This window comes from Nesoenas mayeri (assembly GCF_963082525.1).
Source record: "Nesoenas mayeri genome assembly, chromosome: Z".
In the NCBI taxonomy this organism is placed as follows: Eukaryota; Metazoa; Chordata; class Aves; order Columbiformes; family Columbidae; genus Nesoenas; species Nesoenas mayeri.
In genome coordinates this window covers 36,476,478-36,496,956 of record NC_137542.1, presented here as the reverse complement: position 1 = coordinate 36,496,956, position 20,479 = coordinate 36,476,478, and the positions used below count along the sequence as shown (strand labels likewise).

At 43.7% G+C, this 20,479-nt stretch overlaps 1 protein-coding gene across 1 annotated transcript in view; it reads right to left on the bottom strand.

Moving 5' to 3' along the window:
* TRABD2A (TraB domain containing 2A) overlaps positions 1-20,479 on the bottom strand; it is an 81,763-nt gene that overhangs the window by 7,233 nt on the left and 54,051 nt on the right. Inside the window, exons 3-5 of the mRNA XM_080362422.1 lie at positions 18,874-19,020; positions 16,546-16,720; positions 2,505-2,595 (exon numbers count right to left, since the gene is read on the bottom strand). Of these exons, the coding sequence (XP_080218548.1) occupies positions 2,505-2,595; positions 16,546-16,720; positions 18,874-19,020 (413 nt within the window). The remainder of the gene's footprint in view (positions 1-2,504; positions 2,596-16,545; positions 16,721-18,873; positions 19,021-20,479) is intronic.

Genomic DNA, 20,479 nt, shown 5'->3' with positions numbered 1-20,479 from the left:
AGGAGATGTGTTTTAGCATGGCTGCGGTTTTCAAGCCAGCCCATCACCATGAGCACGTCTCTTTGATGGAGAATAAAGAAGCTGCATCCTGGAAAAGGAGAAATGAAGTTGTGGACTGGAACATGAGGGAGAGAGTAGATGGAAAATGAGGGTAATTTGGTCTTATTTCCTGTAAGAAAAATCACAAACTGATAATGTGGTGAACTTTATGTGACAGAAACTGGCACAGAATGGGTCTTAGGCTATCAGTCTCTTTCAAAATCCCTTATTACCTCTCAAGTGTCATGGCTCTCCTCCACAGCATCTTCAGCTCACTCTAAATCTGCCTTACAGAGTAACCCCCCAAGTTGTCTCCAGTGACCTGATTTGATCTCTTCTTATGCTTCCCTTTCTCCCAGTTTCTCTTTACTTTGTCTGCTCCTTAATTATGCAAATCACAGAGTGGGCACCAGGCCTTCCCTGAAGATGAAAGTGCCTTGCTGCCTGCAGCCTCCTCTACCAAACTAATGACCATACCACTCTGGAACTCAGCATTGCTACGAGCACAGCCAGAACGACCTCCATCCTGCATGGCCAGCCATTTGTTCTGATCTCTGCAGTGTCAGAACACTATTAACAACAGACACTCATACACATAAACCCCTTTGCAACACTTCATGCAGATAATTCTTCCAGGGACAGACTGAGCAACTACAAGAGAAGGGACACAGATGCAAAAGCACATCTGTCTTCCCCAAGGTCAGTTCCCTCTCCTAGCACAGCAGCTAAGGCAGGAGTCAGGAAGCATCTCAATTACAGCTGTGATTGCGTGATGAATATATATTTTATATATATATATATATATATATATATGCATTCTAAAACAAGGAATAATAATTAAAGCACAAAATAAGACAGTCGAGACTGAATGAACTTATGGCACCGTTTATAAACTGTTCTTCACACTCCTGCATGGGTAGAACACCACTTTTGCCTTCCTTGCTTTGCCTCCACACTCCACTATGGGCATTCATCCCCTTCCCCCTGCAGATGGGCAGGCCACGTCAGGAAGCCCTGTCTACAGCTGAAATTGTCTAACTGCTGGCAGCACGCAGCAGTTTGCCTGTTAAAAGAAAACATGCGTAATGACCCTGGGTCTTTCTGTGTTCCTACACACAGACATCTACAATATACCTCAGAAGGGACCTCCTGTTTAGCCAGAGCACAGGAAACAGCAGACTGGGCTTTTCCATGTCAGACTACCTGCCCATTGCTGGCAATTAGGGGTTGCATTCATGTACTTATGGGGATGAGTCCTGGCCCAGTTTGTTTCAGTGTATGTAGACTTAATGATGTAGGACCGTGTCAAGAATCACAGCAAAAATACAACCTGCCTGAGTTTGACTCTCATGGTCTGAACACAGCAAAGTGGTGGCAAAGAGAAATATGAAGCAACCAGAATACAAGAAAAACATCTAGTAGTATTATTTTGCACCACACTGGGGAGCCCCTGGCACAGACCAAGACTCTGCACTGTACCCCCTGCACGAAGGTGATTGTCCTGCCTGAGAGCTCTGTATCAGAAATGCTGGGAGGGGACAGAGATGACAGAAATGAAGGACAGCATGCATGACACAGGATAAAGAGGAACAGTACCATAATTGGGATCAAACCTTTTTTCCATTGTGGTCTTTTAGCAGTGACTATAAGGAAGTGTGGCGATAGTTCAGAGACACAAGAGCACATGTTCTGCAAGAGTCTGGAGAAGGGGAGACAAAGATTGCAGACCCTAAGCTGGTGGCAAGAAGTCCAGGAAGAGGTGAGTCAAGAGCACATGTAATTTTCAGTAGAGTGTGGAGGAAGAGATTATTTAGCATTTTGTTGTTACTGAAACCATGGAGGTGCATAAAGGACCCCATTGAGAGATAAAGGAGGCAGTAAGGATATATCCCTAAGGATATGCAAGATAATCAGAACAGCAAGTACCTTGGTTTAAAAATGCAGAAGAGGGCAGGGGACATGAGAGCAACCAGTAATGAGGACAAGCTTGCAAAGAGGCTGGTTGGACTCTGGACAGTCAGATCCTAGGCTGAGAGAGAATAATTACAGAGAATCAGAAACAGCAGTGTAAGAGAGTGTTAAAAGGCAGGGCAGTCAAACACTTAGAAGGGAGGAAAGAAGAGGCTCAAATCCTATGTGGCTTCCAGAGACAGCATTTAGATTTGATGAACCAAGCATGCATAGTTTATGACTGTTAGTTTAAGAAATAAACACTTATGGGGAGAGGAGGGATTATTTTTATTTTATTTTTAAAAAATCCCCAAACGAAACACCAAGAAAACAAACCCAAGCCAAATAAAATGCTGTTTCCAAACTGGCTCATGGAAGAGAAAAGCAAACTGCTGGGAAGGAGAGAGGGAGTTCAGCTTACTGTTAAGCATAGTTCCAGCAGCCGCTACCTCTTCATGATTGTTTACAAACCCACCCTCTCAATGGCTGCTCAGCTAGATAAAAGCATGCATTACTTGTTGATGGCTTGTCCAGCTGGAGTGTGTTCTACCTCGTACCCTTCTCTCCTCAAAACATCAATCACTGTGTTGTTACCCATGAAGTGACCTGCAATTGAGAGAAAAATGACATCAGAACTCCATGAGCACAGGGAAAGAGAGAGAACAACAACAAAGTCTTTCCTTATCACATGAGGTGTTCAGCACATGAAGTGCTTTATCACTCCCCACCAGCATGCACTAGAAACACAGGATGTGTAATGAATTAACTTGCCCAAGGTCACTTTAGTTACCACATTCTGCCTTTCTAGAATGCAGATGTGACTGAAATCACTCTGGTCCTGCAGGTTGTCACATTATCAGGCCACTGCAGATTTCTTGGGGCAATAAGAGATCACAGAATTATAGAATAGTTTGGGCTGGAAGGAACAGAGCAGTGTCTATAGCAAGTTCAGACTAGGTATCCATCTCATGTGGACAGTGTTGGATACGCTGTGTCCCATCCTCAGCAATGAAAAGAAGTGCCAAGGTGGTCAAAGCATACTTTCCTAATCCAAGTCCTTTAAGAGGAAAGACACAAGACATAAAAATAAACAATCTATAAGGTGATCTATACTGTTAAAATAATTTTCCTCGTGCCAGTTTGAGAGCTTACAGCATCACACATTTCCAGAGTGATCTACTGAATAAGCTGCTCACATCACACCATCAAACGCGCTACCTTCAATTGATTTTCAGTTACCCTTACTCAGAGCAGTGATTTAGGCTGGTATGTGGGAAATTACCATAGCACACATGGACAAATCCCATTTCAATCAGTCAATCTGCTTAAGTGATTTCCTGAAGCTGTCTTAATCTTCTTTTTAATTTGATGGAGTGGTAAGAATATAATTTATATCACAGTCATGTGTACAGGCCTTCATAGGGAGCCTTTGGTCATTGTCACCAGATGCAATGAGTTACATCTGCATGTGGAAGAAAAATGTGCTAGTATTGTGCAAAACAGAGCAGACCAAATGAATAGTTATGTGTAAAACAGATACATACAAATATTATACAAATAGGCATGTGATATTAGATTGTTCACAAGACACAATCAATCAGGAGCTGCTTAGGCTAGGTACATAAAAAGATTAGGAGATGTCAATGTTTGCTATCCAAGAGGTGGGCCACTCAGGTTCCATGAGGTGGATCTGGTCTGAGGTCCAGAGGACATATAGGCTCAGCCTGAGCTAGGTGCAAAATAAAAGACTTGTGAGGGCTTGAGGTACAGGACCCCCCCCAGGAGCCTCTCTAAGTCAGCACTTCTGCCTCTTTTCTAGGAACTGTCACAGAAGGAGCTTGCTGGTATGTGAGAGACCTAATGACCAAAAGCAACTGTAAAAAACATGGGAAAGATTTACTCTCCAAGGTTTAACATCAAACAGCTATGCTGCAAAGGAGACTTTGCCCAAAGTCACATGACAGGGAGCAGGCCTCTATCACCTGTTTTCTATTTTAGCGTAACACACTTGAATGCCCCCCAGAAGAAAAGCCCCAAGCCCTGTCCCATCAGAAAGACTGCTCTTTTCTTTCTGTACATAGCCCTGCATTATCATCCCACCACTAGGTGAAGAGATGCCTCTGAGAGGTCAATTTACTCTGGCAGCGGCAAGGGAGCCATGAATCTCTACTCTTCTGTGTTGAAGTTCAAAGAGAGACTGAGAAGCTGTTGTATGCACCAGACCAACCATGCACTCTATTGGAGAGTAAGACCCAAGCCATTCATCTGCACAGAAAGGAGATGGGATGCAGCAACCCCGAAAGGTGATGTGCTCAAACAACAATGCTGTTAGATAAATGTGCACATGCAGACTAGTCCATGCACTCAGACATGCATTTAGCACTCCTGACCTTCCCCAGTAGCAATATCCAACCTTGCAGAACACAGGCTACTACAATTGCCTTGAAATCCATGTTTCCTGCTTGCAGCTTTCACCACTATCACGCGCAGAGGTGTTTTCACTCTGCTAAGACTGTGGGTTTCAGCAGGGGCTCCTGAACCCAAACTTGAGCCATTGCAAGGCTACACATTTTCTGCATCTAGCAAAATGAACAAAGAAATACTGCACAACAGAAGTTCTGTTTCTGTAGCTGAATTTTTATTTTTCACATAAAGCAAGATTGTAGGACTAAAGAAAATTATGTTACTCTCTGAATTTCAACAAAACTCATTATTCCAAGCTGATACACAAATTTCCCTTACCTTCTCTTAGAGAAATGTAAAAAGAACACCCCTAGCTTCCACTACTCTTTATGTCTGTTGTGTTTTCCTTAGTAGAAAGATGGCACTTCCCATCTGCCCTAGAAACATGCCAGGACTTCACCATCTACAGATATCCTAAGACAATGGATGTACATGTAAAGAAACAAAAATGTTTGTTAGGAAGGCTGATCTGGACTGCTGACCTGGGAACAGGTACAGCACATGATCATAATAGTGCAGCCACAAAACAGCACAAACTGTTCTAACCACTGGGGACAGCATAAAGAAGGATGTTTATCTCTTACTGGGCCAGGAGTGCTCATATGGGTTTTTGATGCATTAGACTCTATGTATGGGTCACTGAAACCAATATTTTCAAGTATGTTTTAGTGGTACAGATCTTACAATTATTTAAAAACTTCCTGGAACTGCCCATGGCAATGATTATCTGCTATCATTCTTCTTAGATTGCTTTCAAGAATTATAGAGATAAATTCATATAATGTGCCCCAGAAGGAGAATGGGACCCCTGTAGGTGACTGGGTTAGAGTTACTGGCCTCTAAAAAAGGTATGACAGGAGGCTGCTGACTATGCTACCCACAAACAAAAAAAAAAAAGAAAAACTTCAGCAAAAATTATCACTTAACTAGAAGGCACAAAGGACAGTTCATCCCTCTCTATCTGCCTCTCATGGCAGAGTTCTTCTCCTACTCTTTAGTAATCAAAGTATTCTCCAGTAGCAGTCTGTGAGCCAATAAACTCATGGAGAAGGGTTCAAAACTGCCAGTGCTCCCTCAAAGGATGCAAACACAAGCAAAGGAGAACTCCTGATGGCCTGGAGAGCAGGGACATGCATGGAACAAGTCAGTCCCACAAGTATCTTCAGTGTGTGGCAGATCCAGCCAATGACATAGTGGGCCTGATTACTTTAGAGTCCATCAGCCCATGAAGTGGACAAAGTGATTCTTACTGACACTAGGTACCTGACAAAGTTAAAACAAGTTCCCAGAAAACACAGCTCTTAGGACACAATGGCTAAGAATGGAAACACAGAAAGTACTCATCTTGTACCCCCAATCACAGTGTCCCATAGGCAAGAACCTTTACAGAAGAATTCTCTTCATCCCACTGCATGGTCTATTACTCCCTGAAAAGACCTGAAATGGGTGAAACAAAAGCAAACCTGTGGAAAGAAAAGGATGCTCTTCCCTATCCCCAAATATCTACTTAGTTTAACATTTTGGCACAACAAGGGACAGCTCATGCTCTATGAGTGACAGGCAAAGTCACACATACCAAAAAATGACATTTGGTGAGCGGAGAAAGATAACCCTAACCATGTCTTATGGGCAGAGCTAAGCAAGCCATATTGGAGGCAGTTATATCATAGCAAGCACAAATTCAGCTCCCAGCTTCGTGTAACCAAGTTACTAAATATTATTTGTTCGCAAAAGATCCTGTGCAAAAACTGCAAGGGACTGCTGACAACAGCAGCAGTTACAAACATTTCCACCTGAGCACCATTGAAAAAACCTGTACTTGGTGCTCAGAAATGCAAGGGCAAATGTCATGACTTTGTCTCATGCATACACACATTTATATTTTTAGGTAGATGTTGGGATGCAGAACATGGAGTCATTTCAACCCAGTTAGTAAAATTACGGAGGAAAAAAAGCTAGACAAAATATCTAATATTATCCAGAGCAAAAGAGGGAAAGTGGGTGATGCAATCAACTAAGTTACAGATTAGTTTCCTTTAGATGCATGCTTTCTGTTCAAGAGGAAGACACTACCCCACCTAGAGCACTGCCTTCAGCTCTGAAGCCCTCAAAATAAAAAGGACATGGACCTGTTGGAGCAACTCCAGAGGGGGACCAGGAGAGGATCAAAGGGCTGGAGCACCTCTCCTGTGAAGACAGGCTGAGAAAGCAAGAGTTTTTCAGCCCGGAGAAGGCTCCAGAGAGACTTTATAGCAACCTTCCAGTACCTAAAAGGGCCTACAAGAAAGCTGGAAAGGGACATTTTACAAGGGCATGCAGTGCTAGGACAAGGGGTAGCGGCTTGAAACAAAGAGGATAGATTTAGATTAGGTATAAGGAAGACATTCTTCACCATGAGGGTGGTGAGACCATGGAATAGGCTGCCCAGAGAAGCTGTGGATGCTTCATCCCTAGAAGTGTTCAAGGCCAGGCTGGATGGGGCTTTGAGCAACCTGGTCTAGTGGAAAGTATCCTTTGATGAGCAGGGGTGTTGGTAACAGATTTTCTCTAAGGTCCCTTCCAACACAAATCATTCTATGATTCTATGCTTTCAAGCATGAACACTATGCACCCAGGTGAGGTGAGATCATACTTCACTTCTTGCAGAATCAGAGGGAGGAAGTCCTGTGGAGTTACACTAGATGATCCAAACAACATATGGAAAACATGGGTCATTGATGAAGTAGTTGGGATTCACAATTTGCCACCTGAGCTAAAAGTTTCTCAAACAGAAAACATGTAATACTAAATCTAATAAAATCCTCTTATTTCTAAAAGTATTTCCAAGTCAGGGAAAGCTCAGGTGCCAGAACATAAACCAAAGGGCCAAGAGCATAGTACTCTCACAAAATTAATGCTACTAGTAGAAGGAAAGGACAAAAACTGAATGGGATGAAGGTGGCCCTAGGGGTATTATAAGTCCATTTAAAGATCCCCCAAATTCACATCAAGTGCAGGAGTATAAGGATGTTGCATTACAAAGCTTCTGCCTGCAAGCAGCCCTCCTATGCCTTCCAGTTGTTTTGAGACTGCTGACTTCCAAATGTACTTCTTCCTGTGATTAACTGTTAAGATGAAATATTAATGAAATATTACTCCATAAAATTGAACTTGAGGTTTTACTTCACGGAAGCCAGGACAAGTGTTTGTCTTCAAAAAACATTATTTCCTTCAAATCTTTCTTTTTTAATATAGAGTATTAGTGGATCATATTTCACCATTCTCAAACCAAAGGGGAAAATGTGGTAGCAGGATTGCAGAACAGTGGCATTCTCTACGCCCAACTAAATAATTTCACTAGACATGGATAGACTCAATGACAGTGCCTCAGACCTACATTAACTCAGAAGGAAACAAAAAATAACCTTCCATTTATTTGAAAGCTATGTGCCTTGCTAATTAACTCACATATATGGAATAAAATTATTTATTTTCCACATTTGTTTGTAACAGAATCATGAAATCCTTCTCAAAATAGTTGATGATGAAGGCCTTGCAGAACATGGGAAAAATTGTCTAGTATAGTACCACAGAAAAGAACCATATGAAATTACAATTTGCATAAGCCAAAATTGAAGTGTTTTTCTTGTGAAAGACAGTAAGACACTCTTATCTACCAGGTTCTGACAAAACCTAGGTCTCTTAAATGCATGACATGAGTATTTTTGCTCCTGGGGATTCCCATTTTTACCTTTGCACCAAGTAAAATCTCCTGATAACTTCACGAATTGAAGTTAGAAAAAGCTTTTCCACTGATTATGAGGCCACAGTTATAGCAAAGTTAACATAAGGAAAATATTTACAACCCCATATCCTTATTTTGTAAAAACTGAGTTACAAGAAATAGCTTCTGTTCAGGCAGCCTTAGCCACCGGGGCCCTGTCTGCACTGAGAGTTTTCCACCGTTGAAGCCTGAGGTTCATTAGGCAGGGAGACTCTCATGCAGGTGATCATGCTAGCAGCCAGCATTATATTACCAGTAAGGGAAGGAAATACCAGTGCTATGTGTGAGCTGCAGTATTTACAGCCACCTTTGCTGGTGGGCTCACTCCCATTCCACACCACTTCTTGCTTTCCAAAAGAAAGGTATTAAGGATTTCAAATCCCACTAGCTTAAAACATACAAGATGAAAGTTTTCCTCCTGTAGCTGCCCAATAAAGTTAGTGGGTAACGGGTAAATCCCAGCATCAATAAGAAGCTGATGGTCACCAGGCTGTCAGTACCTGAACAGAAAGAACACACAATTGTTTGACCTGGCTGATTTTGACTTTTGAACACATATGTTGGAACACAGATTTCTTCCTCTAATACCCAAATGCAAAGCTTTCCTCATTCCATATGTCAGAGATGTCAGGAGGAATGCCCTTCATGTGAACCCTGCAGCTTTGGAAGTGTATCCTGCCTCCACACAAGATTATCTATCCCCTTTGGAGGTGGTTGTTCTAATAAACCCTGTCATTAGTATTCTGCAAACTCAAAGAGGCTACTAAGATAAACAGTCTCAAAGCTGCTGGGTTGTATCTGGCATTCTCAGATGCTGCATTCCAGAGACAGAAGAAACAAGTAAGCAGTCAGTAATCCCTCAGTGCCCAGGGAGTCTTGTCCCACAAGACTCATTAAATCATTTAATCTGTTTCTCTTGCTCTACATGGAAACAGCACTACCTAACACGCCATTTAGGACAGACTCAGCACAATTCCAGTTTCTTCTAGAAATCTGTTTGGTTTTTTGTTTGGCTGGTTTTTTGGTGGGTTTTTTTTTGCTTGGTTCATTGGGTTTGGGTTGGTTTTGTTTTTTTTTGTTTGTTTGTTTGCTTGTTTTAATGATGGAAGAGGCAAGGGAAAAAGGCATCAGATATGCCAGTGGATCCAATACACTTGGCACCTAAGGCTGACACAAAACTGACCAGTGCCCCACATCTCAAGGACTGCCTCAAAACATAGAGAAGTTGGAGGAAGCCATTTGGTGGACTATGGCAGACTCTAAGGTAACAATATGTGGTAGCATGTTCTCTATTTCCCTTGTCCAGGTGGCTAAGACACACGAATTCTAAGGTCAGACAGGGTCAATTACGCTTCTACAATGACATGCAAATCCTTCATCATGTTGTTAGATCACATGATCTGAGAGTGAATTTTAGTTTAGCTGGTAGGAGGAAGACAATTAAGGTCTGGAGCTCTAAGCTGGATTGCTAATCTGGGTATTGGTTCATCAGCCTGGTCATAACAACTCTTCTTTCTGGGAGGTCTTGCAGGATGGGGAGTCGAGTAAAGCATCGGAGGGAAAAAAAAAACCACCACACACACACAAAAACCCCACACCTAACAAACACCAAAACAGCCGGTTCCTAGAGGTTTGAATCCATTCAGTCTGAGTAAGTAAACACATTCATTATTTCCTTTAGGAGTTACAAGAAATAGTAGCTGAAGAAGTTTCCACCATCATTTTTTTCTCTTAGTGTTAGTGGTGGCTTGCCAACATCCATTATACTTTAAAGCCTCAGAATGATGCTTTTTTTCAGGAGAAGGAAAGAAAAAAGGGCTTTGAGAGAAAAAGGAATTTGCCCATGTTTACATTATTAAGAGGACCATCTTCTGAAGTTGTGTCATCAGCCAGTGTCTCTCAGTGAAGTCAGTCATTTCATCCACAAGGGTATAAGGCATCTTAGATCCCTCTGTACATCTTATTCATGATCCGGCACTTCTGGAGTTTCTTAGCTGTTCAAAGACACAGGAGCGACTGGAGAGAATTTAAACTTGACTCCTAGAAACTCTGGCTTCACCTGAGGCTTTGCCTGTCATAATAAAGTCAGGTTCTCTTGTGACTAAGTATACTTCCTCCTGCATAATGGGGAAAAGCAAAACAAAAACCAAACACAAACCCCACCATTGTGGTATTTTTTATTCTCTCTTACTCTTTAGACCCTTCAACAGAAACCATAATCAAGCTAAGTATGGCTTGTTTGCCTTATCCTAGAATAAAAGTGACCATGCAGAAGGAAGACAATCTAGAATTGAATCTGTTGTGAGAAACATCAAGATAAAAAAGGAATGCTTCTACTGATACCTCAGCAGTAAAATGTAGACTAGACAAATGTCACCCAGTGCTGAAGTGGGCAGAAGACCTGATGGCAGAGGATATGGAAAAGGCCAAGGTACTCAGTGCCATTGTCACCTTCTTTACTGGTAAAATCAGCCTTCAGGAATCTCAGGTTCCTATGACTAAAGGGAAAGTCAAGGGCCAAGAAAGTTCACCATGAGTGGAGAAGGATCAGAATAAGGAGTATCCAAAGAGACCAGACAGGTACAAGTTCCATTAGGATAGAACCAGAGGAACTGTGGGAGCTTGCCAACGTCACTGTGAAGCCACGCTTGATCATCTTTAAAAGGTTGTGGCAATTGGGGAAGGTCCTGGAAGAAAGCAAGTATCACTCCTATCTTCAAGAAGTGCACAAAGAACCATCCGGGGAACCAAAAGCTGATTAAGTTGACCTTGATCAACAATGTGACTTTGTGGCAAAGAGGCCACTGGCCTCCTGGGCTGCTCTGGGAGAAGCATTGCCAGCAGACTGAGGGAGGTGATCCTTCCCTCCTCCTCTACCCTGGTGACATATATTTGGGTCCAGTGTCTAGCTCTGAGATCCCCAGTTCAAAAGAGATGTGGACACACTGGAGAGAGTCCAGCAAAGGGCCACAAAGAACATGAACAATTAGAGCATGCAAGGAGAGGCTAAGAGGGCTGGGACTGTTCAGCCTAAAGAAGAAAAGGCTCACAGAGGAGCTGACCAAGGGAAGCCTGTTGATGTGATCTTTCTGGATTTCAGTAAAGCCTTTGATACTGTCTCTCACAGCATCCTCCTGGACAAGATGTACAGCATAGAGTTGGATAAACACACAATGCAGTGGGTGAGCAATCAGCTGATGAGCTGGGCTCAAAGGGTTCTAGTAAATGCGGTTATGTGAGGCTGGCTACCAGTCACTAGCAGGGTTCCGCAGGAATCCATCTTAGGGGCAGCACTCTTCAATGTCTTTATAAATGACTTAGACACAGGACTTGAGGGAATACTAAGTAAGTTTGTTGATGACACAGAATTGGGAGGAGCTGTTGACACTCTTGAGGGCATAGAGGCCCCGCACAGGCATCTAGACAAATTGGAGAACTGGGAAATCACCAACTGCATTAAATTTAACAAGGGCAAGTGCCAGATTTTGCACCTGGGACACAGCAGCCCTGGCTGTACATACAGACTGGGGGACAAGATGCTGGAATGCAGCTCTGCAGAGAGGGATCTGGGGGTTCTGGTCGACGGCAAGTTGAACATGAGCCAACAGTGTGCCCTGGCAGACAAGAGGACCACCCGTGTCCTGGGGTGCAACAAGCACAGCATTGCCAGCCAGGTGAGGTAGGTGATTGTCCTGCTCTGCTCTGCACTGGTGCAGCCTCACCAGGAGCACTGTGTGCAGTTCTGGGCACCACAGGATAAAAAGGACATTAAGTTACTGGAGAGTGTCCGTAAGAGGGCCACAAAGTTGGTGAAGGGTTTGGAGGGGAAGCCAGATGAGGAGCAGCTAAAGTCACTTGGTTTGTTTAGCCTGGAGAAGAGGAGGCTGAGAGGAGACCTCAGGCTGCAGCTTCTTCACAAGGGGAGGAGGAAGGGTAGGCACTGATCTCTTCTCTCTGGTGCCCAATGACAGAACCTGAGGGAATGGCAGAAAGATGTGCCCAGGAGGCTTAGGTTGGAGGCTCTACGTTCTTCACCTAGTGGGTGGTAGAGCACTGGAACAGTCTCCCCAGGGAGGCAGTCACAGCCCCAACTTGTCAGTATTCAAGAGGAAGCTAGACAACATCCTCAGACACGTGGTGCAAACTGTGGGGTTGTCCTATGCAGGGATAGGAGTTGGACTTGATGATCCTTGTGGGTCACTTTCAACTCAAGACATTCTATGGTTCTAAACTTCTTTATCTCACTCCATGAGTTTCCTCAGTCCACGGATTCTCTCCCCCATCCAACCAAGGGGCAGAGGGAGTGAGTGGCTGGGTGCTCTTAAGATGCTGACTGGGGTTAAACACAAATTGATATACAGGAAATTTCATTTAAGAAGCAGCTTCTTTACTGTGAGAGTGGTTAAACACTAGAACAGATTATCCAGAGAGGTTCTCAAGTCTCCATCCTTGCAGATATGCAGAACCTGGCCAGACTCAGTCCTAACAGAAATGCTCTATATGATCCTGCTCTGACCAGGGGATGGACCAGATGATCTCCAGACTCAACTATCCTATGATTCTGTGAATGTTTAGCCAGAAGGCAGCAGCTTTGTGAGATCTGTAAAAGTAGTAAAACTCCACAGCATAGGAAGACAATGCAACCCACTGTATGTCAATGTGCACCTCTTAGACAAACAGGAAACCTAGTGTTTTCTAGCTGGATGACCACAGAATCACATGTGCCATCATCTACTTCAGCTTAGCATTCAGATCCTGAACACTCCACTTACAGATCAGAGAAATTAAAAATGCCTATAGAGGGAAGAGGGCTTGTGAAAAATTACATCTGGCTTTGCTTCACAAGTTCTTCCACAGGCAACAGAAAGTTTCACTTGTAACTGTAGTGCTGCCATACAAAAAGGCCTATCCACAATTAAGATAAAATTCTTATTGAATCTACTGGAACACTACTGGCATTACCATCTTTCTATTCCCATACTTCCCTCTAATTCCCTCAAACAGACCTATTTTAGCTTGAAATTTTCCATGTTTGCACTTTGGTCAGAAACAAAGGTTTTGGATGGTGTCACCAAAATCTGTTATTTTTTAGCTCTCTACTTTTGTGCAAGCTTAAATTACTTCCAAACAAAAACAGTTCTAGAAACGAGTTCTGACTGCGAAATGTTTTCAGTGGAATATACAGGGAGCTTGTTTGATTTGTTAAAATGCAGTAAAAACATATAATATGCAGGATCTAATGATCACATCTATTACAGTCCAAATTACCACATATAATTCCATGTAAGAAACAAACATCTACAGCCACATAGCTCTGTAAGCTACCTGAAAGAGTATCTTAAGACCTGGAAAGAGACAGGGTGCTCTCTTCTGCATAATGTATTACATATCACTCCACTTGGAATATAAAATAAAACAATCTTTTCTGATTTTCCCACATCTAAAATAAAAATACAAAACGTACTTTAAATAACAAGACTATGTCTTTGTAATATTGCAATCACCTACAAATCATGACCTCGTTCAGATATAATTATAAAAGTGTTTTCTCAATTGTGTTTGGTTAACTGAATTTTCCTTACAAAAAGCATAACCCTTTTAAAAATAAACAACACAGGGTGAAAAAAATATGGAAAGGAACAACTAAAAGTCTTCTCCATCTTCTAACCTGCAGACCCTTTGATATCCTACTACCATTTAAACACAGCCTCATCCTGCAGTTTATCAGCCACTGCTGAATTTTCACTTTTTTTTCACTGGTGGCCAGAAGAATGAAAAACACAATGCAGTGATGATTTAGTCCCATTTCTATAGCCTGTCTTTTTCTCTTCTTCCTCTATAGCTCATTCTAACCTGTCTTGTGTGAGCACTTTTCCAGAACCCTCTGCCAATAATTAGAGCAGTACAATACTCAAGCAATGCGCAAAACTGAACACAGGACATTTCTTCATCTTCACTGCTTGCCTGCATAAAATAAATCTTCCACATAATTATCTATCACATACCACAAAAGGCTGAGTTACCTTGCTCGAAAATAAAAGCCTGCACTCATATTTGTAATGGACACTCAGAAAACCTCAGAACTGTGTAGAAATTGATTTGTTTTCTGCTTTATATCCTGTGATGTTACTTCTCATTTAGACAATTAATATGAAACAAACAAACAAAACACCACCAAACCAAACCAAAAAAACATGCCGTCAAAAGTCAAACAAGGGGATAATGAGGAATTCTGCTGCTAAAAGTAGGAGGCTGGTGCACTGTCCTTTGAGCAGAGCTATTTGGAAGAGCAGATAAGAGCAGAGGCTGGACTGGTATAAGAGCCAGAGTATAATTAGAGATTTCAAAGTCAATGTAGAACCCCCAAAGAAGACAGAGAACCTGTCTGGTTTCAAAAGTATGACTGAAAAGCACATTTTGTATTTGGCGATCAAGCCATGTCCATATAAGCCAGAGATCAAGGGTGTTCTTATGCACCTGAGACTCCAGCCAGTGCTGTAGGATAGCAGTGTTGGGTGAATCCTAACTCTGCTGTACTGGAAGAGGCAATCAGGGAACAAGGGGACAACTGAGAAAAGGAAAATAAGAGGAAGGAGGAAAGCAAGAATCTTGAAAGCCTGGGAAGGTCTTTAGGACTGACATTGAGAAAAAGAGAGATTGAGAAGGACAGATGTGTGTCCTGCTCCTGCAGTGCTCTGGGTTCTGGGGCAGAGCTGTGCACACAAACAACAATGAAGATAGTGTGGGGCAGAAGAGTGGGAGTAGAAGGAAATGGATGGGAGATAAATAATACAAAAGCATCTCAAAGACACAGGAATTCTCCAGTGCAGCTGCTGGGATGCAGGTATGTGTGCAAGCAGGGGAAGAAGCTCTCTTCTCTCAGAGGATCCTGCTTCTGGGATAGGGCAGACTCAGAATGACACTCGCATCCACATTCATCCATTTGCACAGGCTACTAATTGCTCAGTTGTGACCCAGTTACTGGAGCCCCAACATCTGTGACTAGCTTCTTGACATAAGACTAGTTACCCGCAACTGATGCCACTGGCACTCAGGGCTGACATACACGCTAGTCAAGAACAGTCTAGCAGCAAAAACTGCAATCAGAACAACATCAGGAGTGGAGTGCAGCAATGCTCTGGTCTCAGTTTACATGACATGACCAAAATCTACATGACTTCCACCTGCGTCACTGTCCTTCATGACAGGGAGCTGCACAGAGCAGTGATATTGCAGGAAGATAGCACATTACAATCTTCATACATGCCTGAAGGGACATTATCAGCCACCTTACATTACCTCCCTGTCCTCGCACACAGGATCCTTGTTGTGATAAGTTTGTTCTCACAGACTTTGAACACCAGAGTGTTTAAGTAAATATTTTCCTCACCTTGTCTCTATCTTCCATTCTCACAAAAGCAGTAGCCACTGAGACTGCAAAACCTCACAGGGATCCTTGACACTAGTTTTGGTTCCCCTCCTTTCCCAAGGCTCACACGGTTCAAGGTGGAGGGGATGCAATACTTCTCTGGGAATTAGTGCCTGTCTTTTCAAATATCCGTTCTTCCCTTCCCTGGAGCTACAACAAAGGATGGGAGTCATGGCAACCCAATCCTGTTTACTTTCTCCACCCAGCCCTAGTCTGACTGTGGGTGTTAACCTCACTGAGTTGGATATGCTGCTGGATATGCCTATAGATTCCTCCTGGTTGCTAAGAGGCAGAAAACTGAGTAGGTTTTCCCCAACTGGGCCAAATGCTCTGCTCCAAAATGGTGGCAGACATAATTTCTTCATAGTTGTGGAAGTGCAGTGAAAGAGGTAAGAAGCTGCAGCGGGAAAAGAAAGACGAAAGTGTGCCTTCCCTCCCCACTTGCATTTATTAAGCCCCTTAGGTTCACACAATCTGGCATGCTATTCTTTTGGATGTGTTCTTGAAAGGTTTATTAAAGCACTAGTGCGATCTCTAGCTTGCTGCCTTTCATATCAGCTCCCTATTTCTCCTATCCTTCTGCCTTGGTGCCCAGACCATAAACACTATGTTTAAGAGCTGTTCTAGTTGGTTCAGTATCTTTGGCTATGCATATCAGTGTGTAACTAATGAATGTTACAATCAATACATACACTGTGGGCTCCTTGCATACTGAAGAAAAACAGTCTCCTACACTGAGAAAATTTTCCTACTAGTGTTCAACTATCAGGGCAAAGCTGTGTTCTGTGCCCACCATAGTAAAAGTACTGACCTTTCTTTGGCCTGAGGCAAGCATTTTTAAAAAGCTTCAAATGGATGTGGGAAGAATGTGTTCAGGTTGAAGGGCACTTCAATCACATACCAGCTCCAAATGCAAAGAAGAATGTCTTGTCTGGGTACTCTTCCAGCAGGTCCTTCACCCTCTTGCCCATTCGTTCATTTCGCTTGTAGATGAGCTCCTGGCGGAAGTAGGTATCTATCTCTTGGGCAGTAACACGTTCAGGGGCCGGAAGTGTAGCATTAGTGAAATTTGGAACCTATGGTAGGAAAAAAAAAGTCTTAAAGGGGCATTTATTACCCAGGCAGCTGTCATACACAGGCATTTTGTTCCATCATTGAATGTGGCAATCGCTTTGTCCCTCAAGCCACATCCAGTGGGACAAACCCCAAAGAAAGCTAGAAAATGACTCAAACTTCTGACAATGCATAGTGCTTCATTTCTCTCAACACATTCCTCTCTGGTTTCATAAACCAGCTAGCTGATTTTTTTTAATGTAAAGTCAACAAATACTCTATTTGCCACACTATAGATTCCAAATCCCAGTTGCTTGGCTGAAGAAAGTAAATATTTGCTCCTGGCTGTCTTTAGCTACATACCTCTTCTTTAAATTACCTTAAGTATGACATAACTATAATGATAATTATACCCTTCTAAGAGTTTGATTGGTATCAGAGTCCTCAGGCTGTCAAAGAACAACCACGCAATTTGAACTTTTTTTTTTTTGTTAAGAAAAAAAATCCCCAAACTTTCTAAATGAAAAAGGGCCAGATTTTGTCAGGAAAGAAAGTATTATCACCTCCAGTTCCCTTGTCCTCAAGGAATCTTTTAAAATACTGGCTTTCTCCCTTGGGGCCCCAGGGCAGCTGTGGCTGTACACTACTCTGACCTCTTGCTAGTGGAGAGAAACGTGGGTCTGGAGCTTCAACCATCCTGGCTTCTCAACAAGCTTTGGACATTGCAGATATGGGGACTGCTAAGACTAGACCCTGCAAGTGGTGGCATCTGGGGAGCAGAACCACTGAACCAGGTGCATTCACTTGCAAGGCTGAAGCAGCTGAAGAATCTCTCGAGTGACTGTTTCCAAAGGGTTGTTATCCCACAGTGATAAGACAGTGAGCAAGCATGGGGTCAAATACAATTTACAGAGAAGTTCTGCTTAAAAACAAACTGATAGTATTGCAGACTATTACTAGTCATCTCTGCTGTGAGGGAGACTGCCCATCAGTGGAGCCTCTCATGTAAATAAGGGGCAGTTGCTCCCTCAGAGGCATGCATGTCTCAGCAAGAGATGTTCTCTCCAAGGACCTCGAGGCAACACAAGCTGTCTGCAGTCTATATCATCTCAGCGGAATAGTGATGCAGCATTTGTATGCCCTGACAGTGCTGGCCTCCTTTGAGAAGCCCTTTGAGAAGTGCACTGTGTAAGACCTAAGTAGTGTCAACAATCAGGTTGCCTGCAATTGCAGGCTGAGGGATGTGCAGGACAGGAAGGTAGCAACACATGCACAAGGCTCAGTGCTGGAGAAGCAAGGGTTAGTTTGACAGTATTTCCAGCTCCACAATACTGCACCGCATATATCAAAAGCCCATAGGAAAATGGATACTCAGCAGGAAAAGGTCAGGTACCAACACCCACTTGTCCAGTACTGTGAGGCTAGAGCCTAATTTCTCATTGATGTGCATGAATTGCACAAGAATAGAGAGGCCTGATGTCTTGGTCTGAGGTTAGGTAATCTAACAGCCTGAACAGGCCAAATTGGTCCCTGCTGGGCATTTTCTTGTGGTGTAAAGATCAGAGCACTGCATTCCACTGCGCTACTTAGCAAACTGTCTCCATAAACCAAGTCTGTGAGGCCTCAGAAGGTTTTATTTTCCCTCAACATTCAGTGTAAATCTATCTTTTCTCTGTTTCACTTTATTTCTCTTCTTTGGACCTTGCCCACAGTATGCAATCATACTGATCAGGGACATTAAAAAGCTTGCAACTTGCCCAGCCTTACACAAGCATCCACATCATGAGTGCATTTTTCTGTCACTATTGCACAAAAGAGCCTGTCACTGCTCTCTGTTGGTGCTAAGTACATTCATACCTAAGATAGCATAATTCCACAGGATCTTTAAGAAAATAAAGGATTAACTCATAGAACTTCATACTAAAGCAAACACGGCACACATCTAAAAATGAAGGCCAGGTGCACCTTCACTGCTTGCATGCAGCAAGACAGGGATGAGTTGGTGCAGATTCCTGGGATGAGAGGCGCAGGGAAGCAGATGTGCCAGGGAGCCAGCAATGTGCCTTTGGCCCTTACCTGCAAAGGGCTTGCCTGAGGAGAGACGAGTGTGAGTGACACAGGGGTTAGTGCCATGGGGACATCTGCGTAATACAAGGGCTGCGGCGGCAAGACTCACTTGAGAAGTGTCGTGGTTGAAGATGATGGAGCTGAAGTCCCCACAGCTGTAATGCTTGACAAGGTCTTCTGTCGTATAGGGGATCTGGAAACTGCCTGCTCGGAGGCTCTCCTGCTGCAAGAGAGTCTGATTCAAAGCAAAGACCACCTGAGGGAGGGGGAGAGGGAGGAAAAGAGAGTTCCTGGTGAGTTCTTGTTTTGTCCCTTGAGAAGGTCAGACACGTAGCTGCCTGCTGAGGGGCCTCTGAAGCTGCTCCCACTCTGAGTGCACCAGCTGACATGTCACCAACCTACACCTCCTCCAGGTCTGTAGATACTCACACCTCAGGTCTCACATGCCTACTCACAGGGAAATGACTTGCAACACAACTCCAGGAGGTTTTGCCCATGTTGTGATTAATATACAAGATACAAAGGCGCAGAATGAAATTGGGGCAATCTTGCTCCCTTAGGTGACAGTTTGCCCAGCCACCATAAAGACTAAGGGCCTGACGGGCTCCTAATCCCACAGCTTCTCAGCCATCTACCTAAATTAAACTTAACTCTCCTGTTTGCCCTCCCTTCCTCATCCACATGGAACATTTACACTGTTGTTTCTTGTTTCCTGTCTTCTTCTGCCACACACCGCATTTATTTCAGGCAGGAATGGCTCTCTGGAGCAGGTCAGTGAAGTATGGCAGCTGCCTGGGGATGCAGGACAGCCACCATCCTCACAAGTGAGTCTGAGGGCAGCAGCCACTGCCACCATCCCTCCTCTTCCTTCTTAGCATTCGCCCGGGAATGCCAGTGCTCCCATTCCCTTCAGCTAAAGCTATACCAGCATAGCTGCCATAGCTCCTGCCCCCATGCAGCCTCTTCCCTTGACCAAAAAGGGAGAAGATCAGCAGAGGAGAAGATCAGCAGAGGTCTCCTCCAAGGTGTTGCTGCTTCCCAACCTGCAGCACAGCATGGCTCTCCTAGGGTGGTAGGGCCTCGGGGCCTGACCCAGACAGCTGCTGCTCCAGCTGCCTCCCAGCTGGTACAGTGAAGATGACCACCATTTAGAATCATTTTAGTTGGAAGAGACCCTCAGGATCATCAAGTCCATAACCTAATCTGACTCTAACACTAAGCCCCATGTCCCTAAGAACCTCATCTAAATGCCTTTTAAACACTTCCAGGGATGGTGACTCCACCACTTCCCTGGGCAGCCTGTTCCAATGTCTGACAACCCTTTCCATAGAGAATTTTTTCCTAATATCCAATCTAAACCTCCCCTGGCACAACTTGAGGCCATTTCCCCTTGTCCCATGTCTTGCTACTTGGGAGAAGAGATCAACACCCTCTATGCTACAACCTCCTTTCAGATAATTGTAGACAGCAATAAGGTCTCCCCTCAGCCTCCTTTTCTCCAGGCTAAACAGACCAAGCTCCCTCAACCACTCCTCAGACTTGTGCTCCAGGCCCCTCACCAGCTTTGTCACCCTCCTCTGCTCTCCCTAGTATTTCAATGTCTTTCTTACAATGAGGGGCCCAAAACTGAACACTGTATTCAAGGTGCAGCACAAGAGAGCAGTTTGGAGCAACACTTTGAGAGGGGCACCAAAGAGACAATGCAGCACTTCCAT